At 38.4% G+C, this 9,503-nt stretch overlaps 2 protein-coding genes across 3 annotated transcripts in view; one reads left to right on the forward strand and one right to left on the reverse strand.

The window, feature by feature from the left end:
* Nucleotides 1–2,691, reverse strand: part of LOC139686242 (gastrula zinc finger protein XlCGF57.1-like) — a 17,680-nt gene extending 14,989 nt beyond the window's left edge. For both annotated transcript variants that reach the window (XM_071583403.1, XM_071583402.1), the window contains exons 1-2: nt 2,308–2,691; nt 1,951–2,121 (exon numbers count right to left, since the gene is read on the reverse strand). In XM_071583403.1, coding sequence (XP_071439504.1) covers nt 1,951–2,121; nt 2,308–2,442 — 306 coding nt within the window. In that variant the 5' untranslated portion in view covers nt 2,443–2,691. The remainder of the gene's footprint in view (nt 1–1,950; nt 2,122–2,307) is intronic.
* Nucleotides 2,692–5,256: 2,565 nt separating this feature from the next.
* LOC139686237 (uncharacterized) lies at nt 5,257–5,802 on the forward strand. The gene is made up of 2 exons (XM_071583399.1): nt 5,257–5,293; nt 5,468–5,802. The coding sequence occupies exons 1-2, from the start codon at nt 5,257–5,259 to the stop codon at nt 5,800–5,802; spliced, it is 372 nt and encodes a 123-aa protein (XP_071439500.1).
* The last annotated feature ends 3,701 nt before the right edge of the window (nt 5,803–9,503 follow it).

Below are 9,503 nucleotides of genomic sequence, written 5' to 3' on the forward strand. Positions count from 1 at the left end.
TAAATCGATATTGTACCACTAGTCCTGAGGATGTTACAGTGTAACGAAACTAGTTGACCGATAAAGTTTATTTAGTAGAAAGCAAAGATAGTATTTATCCTGAGTTTAAAAATGGAATTCTACAAAGTTAAGGCCTCAACCATTCAGTGCACTTAATGCAGTGCCCCAATTAATGCTTTTCCTGATAGAAATATACTTAGTCTGCCCCATAAATACGCGAACTGGTGCAATCTGACATCTAAGACTTAGAATAGTGTCCCTGACCACTAGGGACACTATTCGGAGTCGGAGCCGTCGACTGTGCTTGGGAGATTGCCGAGCTGTGCCTACGGTATGCCCAGGTATGTTACTTTCTGTTGTCCTTATTTTCACTGTTTTTCAAAAATGGAAATTGAAAAAAATCACAGAGCAATGGATCAACATTATAGCATTTTTGGTGAAAAGCGTTTAAAATTATCAAGAAATCACTGAAACGTAGACAGCTGTTGATACGGTGATGATGATTTGAAGAAAACGCCCTTTCTCAAGAGGATAAAGTGCTTCAAAGATAACCACCAAGACGCAAAGACTGATTAAGATGCAAGGCCTTTTAAGAAATTCAACCACCTCCGCTGACATTCTCTGTTGACTGAATTGAGGAAAATCAACTCTTCACACTATTTCAACCAAACATTTGGGTTTTGAAAAAATGGTTGCAAAAATTGTACCAAAGCTGCTGACGTTCAAGGAATTTTTCCTATTTCCAAAATGCAAAAATTGGGATGAGGAGACATCGCTGGGCACAAGATGTATGGAAGGCACAATAAAGCGAGGAATGACGATGGAAAACTAATAAAAAGCCCTAATGCCTTCCAAAGGGTGTTTTAGTAAACAGTATTGGAAAAGATGATGAGGATGGAATATAAGAAGAAGGCAGAGCCTACAAAAATGGAGAGTACTATGAATAAGAAGGGGATGAAATCGATGTAGAATAAATTTCGCAAAATAAAGTTTACATGGCCTCAGTACGTATTTTTTTATTGCACAGATCCCGCAGTGCCAAGTTCAGAATCACACAGGTCAGGTGAATGGCAAATGGACTTTAATGGTATATTTTTTATTACACCAAAGATAGGAGAGGTAAAAAGGGCCAATTGCTTTCCTTGAGTCGCCCATAGTCTCCCAAAAATAACTCTGGTTGAAAGCAAAAAATCACGCAGTTCGGATGAAGCTGAATTTACCCAGTGAGGCAGACACGGGATTCGAACCGAAGCCCTCCATTCAGCCAGAACTGCCTCTGATACGTTCTTTAAACTACTCGTAATTGGTCAATGTTATGTACCAATCCCACTCAATGTTCATATTTGGATGAGAGAATGATACCTAATCGAAAAAAACAACTTAACGGATTACATTACGCGCACATAATTGGCTGACAAATGAATTACGATGAACGCAACCACACATTTGCCCTTGGTTCCGTATACACATTCTTCACTCGAATGATAAACATCGCGAATACTCGTCAATTGTTTAGCATTAAAAGCCCTTAATAAAATTCAAAATATAATCATTACTATTCAATAAAAATAAAACTACTATCGGGTGGAGTATAAATCGTACTTCAAAGATAATAAAATTCCAACTTTATTTATTCCAACAAACATTTCTGTACCAAAGTTTCTTCAGGAGACGTCGTTCGTGGTGGCAGGTGAAAGAAAATTCACTTCTAAGAGTTATCCAACGAAATAATATTGATGCCTCCGGCTTTACATTATCCGAAGAAATTTAAATTTATTATTCGAAAAAAAATTTCCTCTAAATTTTAAAAATGCTTGTGGCTGATCATAAAGATCATCTATAACTTGTTAACCATCATTATAATCACATGCACAAATGCAAAGAAATGTTCCTTTTCGGCCCAAGATGACTTGTTTGCAGAAAAGGTTTAATTTCATTAATACAACTGACCTTCTCTAGATTGGTTATCCAGTCTTCCGATGCAAGATTGCATCCCTTTTTAATGCGATTGTGGAAAACAAACAAACACTCGGCACATCGACGCTTAAATAGCCGGAATTCCGTAAGCTTCTCCATGCAGGTAAAACACACTAACCAGGGGTAACTTGCATCCTCCACAACCTAATTGCATGTATCATTAACAGATATTAACAACAGAATGAACGAAACTACTTTTGCCAAAATGTAAACATACTTTTTGACAACAGTGCACGGAATGTGCTATACCATAATTACTTATTGATTTAATCGAACATTTCCTACAAATCTGATTAAAAAAAAGGACGCCATTCATACAGATTAACTTACTTTAACACCAATTAAATCCTCTATGGTATTTTCCAACATGTATTCCAATTTACTATCCTCGTCGAAAATATTGATTAACAGCCCACCGCAATTTAAACACAATCTGCAGAGTTCTAAATCGGTTTTATCACACATTCTGAACGTTTGAAAGTACTAAAAATGATTTACTGCACAACTTTATTCGATAAGTATAAGTGCATCCTCAACATATTAATTGAAGTCAGTCATACAAAACATTACAAACACACGTCACATACAACTTTACACCTGAGCTATTGAATTGTATTCTTCTCCGATTCCATCAAAAGATCTTTAAATATTGCAGATTTAGGGAGGATATAAACTAGAAGGGAGTTAAATGTCACGAAACAAATTGATACACCAATTTACGACAGAGGAAGTGTATCCCAAGTAAGGCTTGCCACCCCACAATTCCAATCAATGGAAGCGTACCAACATACAAATTTTTAATCGTCATGGCGGGCGATATTTATGTTTGGACACATCTAAAACGTCATCTTTGCTATCGCGTTTTCTTAAATACCTTCATTATGTGCTTGTTCAATCATATTTTGGTATTTAATCATTCAGAAGACAATCCTCTAGCGTAATGTTATGTTTGGAGAGTGTAAGCATGTCATTTCTACAACTTTTAACTGTCTGTTTGAATCCAACTAGGTAATCAAAAGTCGTTCGCCAAAGCAAAAAGGCCGGTTGCAAAAGGAGCATTCGCTTCTTTTTTTTAAGCCCAGAAAGTAGTAAAACCAACAGAAACGAAAAAAACACACTCACACAAAGACTAATTGAAGGATATTTAAATGATTTATACTGCCACTATTTACTTAAAAACACGAAGCGTTTAGCTCGAAAATTAACCTTGAATAAAAAATTGCACTACACCCGACACTAGTCATATTTAATGTAAATTACTCCAAACGAGAAATGACCGAAATATTACCTTGGACTAAAATACCATATTATAAGGAAGAAAATTTACAAAATATTAAAGTATTAAACTAATCTACCTCGTAGATAAAGCAAAACGTAGAAAAGGTTAATCCTATTCAGTTAAATATAATCCAAAAGGAAAGATTGTGTTCGAAGCTAATACCGAATATCAACCAAATTACTACATCAAAAGGTGGAAATAGAAAATTTAATAAATGATCGTCAAACAATTTCTTAAGTAAACTCAGAGTAACGTAAAAAGTATTACATTAATTTGTAACTACACACTTATGCATCCATATTCAATCTACATTATGAAAATACTTTCATTCTGGTGACGTATGCATTGTCCTTATCCTTAGCTGGCAATAGCTTAGCTTTACTACGTAAGATGTTCAAACTCAAGCTGAATTTTCATTAGCTTCCCAAAATTTAGGAATCCATCTAAAAGCATCCTTTGCTGACACCTAACGAGTCTAGATGCAGCTTTTATGTCGTGAATGTGAAGGAAATCAATACGGTGGCTTGTTTTGATAATTTCCATTTTTTTCACCTGATAGAATTACTGTTTAATCGTACAGAAATCGAAAAAAATACTTCTAAGACTGTCAGTAATGTGTCAACCGATTGCCTCTTTCAGAATATATCGAATCTGGATTTTATTTTGATATTTTCTGAGAGAACTCTAAAATATAAAAATCTATTATTAAGAAGCTAAAGTAGAATTTCATGGTCAATTGATTCTACGGCGATAAATTTTGTTCAAAATAGGTAAGACGATTAAGGTAAGATGCATATGACGTATTTAAACAAAAGGATATGGTTTCTTACATCAAAGATAGTAGAACTTACCAAAAAGCATTTATAGTTCATGTTTATGTTTTATGATTAGCGTCAGCTTATTCGAGTTTGAGCATTTAATGATTATACATATGAAGATGCTTGTCACAATGCTTACGAGGAATACCATAAAACGAAATAAATACGTTCCACACATTATACTACTAATCAAAATAGAAACAATGACGAATTTAGCTGGTTATTCAACCAACTAGAAATGTCAAAGAGGTTACATTACAGAGGTAAGAGCAGGAGGGGAATGTGCTTGAAGGACCTTTGCAATGATTATTTCAGCATTTTCTTAGAATATTATTATTATTTTATGCAACCCTTCAATCGAGCTTTGTGAACGCAGTTTTTTTTGCAAACCGCTAGCGCTGACATCCGGAGCATTGAAATTTCAACTCTGAATGTGCTGCCTCTGGTGACGAAAAATATAACTCCGTGTACCTAACTCCGTGTCATGTAGCAAGCAGTATGATTAATTCAAAATTCTAGAAAAACACTGCAAATGAATTAATTGAATAAGAAATTGCCCTAGAGACAAAGAGAAATGAAAAAAAACCATAAAATAAGTAAAATTACAAATGAATTTTACCAAAAAATACAGTTTTCAGTAATTTGGATTTTTAATAACAAAAAATTGGATAACAATGCCTGGGAGCCCGTTTACTCACTCCCTATTGGTCCTGGTACTGGGGTATTCCTCCCCTGCACCATAACTTCTACCTTCTCTACACTTGCAATACTTGGGTTATTTTTGTGGTTCTTTCCCCTATTTTGCTTTTCTGTCCATCCCGGGTATTTTATTTGCCCAGTGCCCTCTCTTACTAATAAGCATTCCCTTATCCGCAAGCTGGGGAGGTGCCGGATGGGAGAAGCCAACAAGCTGCAAGCTGGAGTGCTGAGTGGAGTAGCAAAAGTACACTTACTTACTCACATGGAGAGCCTGAATATCAAGACCTTGGATGAGATGACTACTGCAGATGATATCATGGAGGCCATAACCACAGAGGTGGGTCCAGGAGTAGAGGGAGTTAAATTGCAGGAAGTATACAGTGGCACATGGGTTGCCAATATCCGAATCCTGGTGGAGATAGCAAAGAAGCTTTTCCAAAGAGGGAAAATTTGAATTGGTTAGGTAAGCTGTAGGGTCCAACTATGGTAGGTACCCAGGCGGTGCTACAGGTATCAGGAGGTGGGAAACTTTGCTTGAGAGTGTGTCACCCTCATAGACCAAACAAACCAGTGCTTCCAATGTGGCCAGGAAGGCTATAAGGGAGCTAACTGTAAGGAATAACGATCAGACCAAGAGGCAACAATACAGAAGGAAATGGTCAAGGTGCTCCAAATTATCTAAATCATTGTGCAGTTGCCCAAGATCTGCTGTTACAATCTGTAGTAGAAGAGAGAGCAGATATAGCCATCATCAATGAGGTCTACGAGGGATTAGACAATACAAACTGGGTAACAGACTCCATTGACATGGCAGTTCTCTGGGTGTGTGGCTATCTGCACATATTTAGTCAAGCAGCAGTTCAAGTGAGGGGCTTCAATTGGTTGGAGGTTGCTGGTATACATATCTACAGCAGCTACTTCCCACCAAGTGATACCATGGAACAATTTGTAAGATCGCTGGAGGCTATTGTCATCAGTGGGCAGTCATCTAGACTACTAGTTCTCATTGCTGGAGATTTCAATTCATAGGTGGTAGAGTAGGGAAGCGCAAATACTAATGCCAGGGGCTACAGCAGTTACAGTGCTAGAGTTGGAGCTTGCCAATACAGGAGCAGCCCCTATGTTCATCAAGGCTGGCAAAGTTATCTATAGCTGACTTGACCTTCATCAATCATAAATTGATGGGGGAAGGTTATGGCTGGATAGTTAGCGATCATTACAGAGGAAGCAACTGACAAGCTCTGGTGTAAAGGCTGCAGAGTGGCAGTGGAAAAGTTGAGATGAAGCCAAGATGGATTAAAAAGTGTGCTTTGAACACTTTTGATAAGGAGGTATTTCTTCATATACTGTGGGAAACTACGATCCATGCTACTGCAGAAGAGAGCCTGACATCTGAATCAGGTACTGACAACAGCCTGTGATGCCTTGATGGCTATATAAAGTAACGCATATGGTCGCCCTCTGGTTTACTCGTGGAATGAGGATAATGCCAGCCTATGACGGGCATCTCTGTGATCCAGGAAGAAACAGCAATGAGCAAAGAACAGGCCATGATTTGAGGAATTTCATGCTATCTACGAGACACATCAAAGAGAACTAAAAAGAGCCATAAAAACTGCCAAAAGAAAGTATTGGCTTGAGTTATGTGAGGAAGGTGAGCACGATCCATGGGGTAGACCATGCAAAATGGTCCTGAACAAGATCAAGCCCAGGAGTGTAACAAGCCCATCTAGTCTAGACTTCCTCAATCAGGTCATTGAACACTTATTTCCAAAGCAGCAGGAAAAGGTGATTGGAACAGGCTTGACAAGGTTCCAGGATATAGAAGAGGTACCCAAGGTAGGTTTAGCCAAACTGAGAGTGATGGCTTCCAGATAAGCAGTGGGCAAGTGCCCAGGACTTGATGGTGTGCCAGGTCTGGCCATAAAGGTAGCTGCTCTTAAAACTCTGGAACCATTCAGGGCAACACTTAGAGAGTGTCTGAGGGAAGGATACTTTCTAATAATGTAGAGGAGGGAGAGGATGATACTCCTTCCAAAGGGAGATAAACCATCTGGAGAGCCATCTTTTTATCAACCACTATGCATGCTGGACATATCTGGAAAGCTTTTTGAGCAAATAATTTGTTAGACTGTAGGTGACTCTTGCATAAGCTGGGAGCTTGTCCAATAATCAGCTTGGTTTTAGGAAATGTAGATCAACCATTGATACTATAGACAACATTGTAATTATGGCCAAGGATGCCATTAAGGAGAGTAGAAGTGAAAGACAAATGGGTGGTAATATTTTGTTGGACATTTGTAATGCCTTCAACTTGGCTATATAGAAAGATATAATGGAGGCATTTGGAGTACCTCAAAGTGCCAATCTACCTGCAAAAGATTATCTCAGGCTCTCTTTGTGACTGGAAAATAATCTAAAGCATTGGCAATGGAGCACACTAGTACAAAATCACAAGAGTGGTGCCACAGGGTTCCATTTTGGGACCCCTGATCTAGATCATCATATATGATGGCTTGCTTAGACTGTGTCAGTTGTGGCCTTCACTGATGATGTGACACTGGTTGTGAGCACTAAGAGTGTGGAGGAGATTCAAAACCTGGTAGATTGCTCCATTGAACAGATATCTAATTTAATTGGATAAAGGACCAGGGTTTGTCTTGCAGCAGAAAAAACCAAAGCGGTACTTATAACATGAACCAAGGACAGAAGCAATGCCACCTTCCTAGTAGAAGGAAAGGCAATACGAACAGCAAACACAATAAGATATCTGGGGGTGACCCTTGATGGAAGGCTTTTATTCAAGGAGCATCTCCAGAAGGTGGGTTCAAATGGCATCAAAGATGGCTGGAGCATTGCCAGGAATTATGGCTAACATTGGAGGGCCAAACAAACCTAGATGGCAATTACTCACTACTGTGGTTACTTCTGTGCTTTTGTATGAAATCCCAGAATACCCTGGTGCACTGATCAAGAATAAAAGTTATGAAGCAACCTGCTTTTGAGCTTATAGGATGGTAGCCCTCAGGGTTAAATGAGCCTATTGCTCAGTATCTGGCATTGCCCTTTCCATGATTGGGAGAATTCTTCCAATAGATCTCCTGGCAAAGGAACATGCCGAGAACTACCAAAGATGCTGGTAAAATAAGAGACCAAAGGAAGCTGAGGAGCTGAGCTGTATCAGGTGCATTGAAGACGGGAGAATCACAGCAGCATTATTAAAGGCCTGAATCAACACCAGACGTGGCCTAAGATGCATGACTGCCACACCCAAGTAATGCCTAATGGTGATTTCTGTGGGGCACACACAAAAAATAGTTTGGAGTTTAATGGGTAGGCTAAGGGATGGGCCACTGGTGGAAAAAGTGCCCATCCTGGAAGAGTCTCACACACTATGAGTCCAGATAGCTCACGATGGTGCATAAAGCATTCTCCAACTCTTCGGAAAAACACACACACATAATGACTCTACATACATATTACGTATGGCATTGCCATTTAGGCCAACATACTTGCAACCCAGAGCATACATATGAAAGTTACTTCCATATATAGTACTATGTGCCCTATGAGTAATAAGTGGATTCTGTACAGTGTCCAAGGAAGGAATAGAAGTTACCTCAAGACATCTCTCAATCAAGATATTGGAGGAAGAATGGAGGGAGATCTTCAACGGAAAGCTCTACAAGACCCAAAAGGCAAGAAATAAGAAGAGTACCTGAAAACCAAAGAATATAAAAGGAGTTTAGAACGGTGGCAGAAAAGTTAAGATGAGTCAACTAAGGGCAGATAAATGCAGTGATTGATTCCTCAAGTTGACGAGTGGCTGAATGGCAGTCACGGTGAGGTCAATCATTACCTGACACAGATGCTATCAGGCCATGGATGCTGCCAAGCCTATCTCTACAAATTCAAGCTAGAGGAGTCCCCAGAGTGCCCATTCCATGTAGAACTTGACAAAAATACAGAGCATGTCTTCTTTAAGTGCCGTAAATACGATGAAGCTAGGAAAGAGCTAGAAATGACAATTAAAGAGAAAATAGCTCCATGAGGTTTGATGGAGGTGATGAGGTCATTAAAGGAGGCATGAAAAGAATTTGAATTGATTTTTATTCACTATCCAGTTGTGAATAATATTTTTTCATTGATATCCATATAAAATACTACACATTTCACTACTTAACTGTGTAGCAAACTTTAAAGTGAGTGCTTATTGTTTTAAGGTCAAATTGAAAAATATTTTCATCAAAAAATTATATAATTATGCAAGAGATATCATCCGTAGATAAGTCAAATAATTGTCTTAAGCATTAACACATCCTCAAGTCCAGGAATGCAATGAAGCACATGTGACTGATGGTATGTGATGGTTTCTTTATGGGAGCTCAAATGCATCCTGGACCATTTAACTAAGTCAAAGAAAACACCGATGTGAACGCAGGTCATTTTACCACAAGACTGCTTGGTGCAATTTGGCAAACACTGTGATGGAAGGGCAGAACCCTCAATATAACTCCAGACTCATACACCACGCTGCCATTGATAGTTGCATCACAAAACATCATAGATATTACTTTTATTATGAACCAGGTATGTTTCACTCTTCATTTCAAATAATGTAAAGGATATAAAATGAGAATAATTTTGAAAAATGGTTTTATTTTTTTACAAAACAGTAACATTTAACAATCATAGTTGATGTATTACATATAAATTGTCATGGTACAGCC

This window comes from Hetaerina americana, unplaced genomic scaffold, assembly GCF_022747635.1.
Source record: "Hetaerina americana unplaced genomic scaffold, ioHetAmer1.1.p SCAF_135, whole genome shotgun sequence".
NCBI classification, from domain to species: domain Eukaryota; kingdom Metazoa; phylum Arthropoda; class Insecta; order Odonata; family Calopterygidae; genus Hetaerina; species Hetaerina americana.

Bases quoted from the DNA above. Each gene is read 5' to 3' on its own strand.
- LOC139686237 (XM_071583399.1), top strand. From the start codon at position 5,257: ATGGTAGGTACCCAGGCGGTGCTACAGGTATCAGGAG. The intron at 5,294-5,467 runs GTGGGAAACTTT...ATCATTGTGCAG, and splicing joins GGTGCTACAGGTATCAGGAG to TTGCCCAAGATCTGCTGTTA.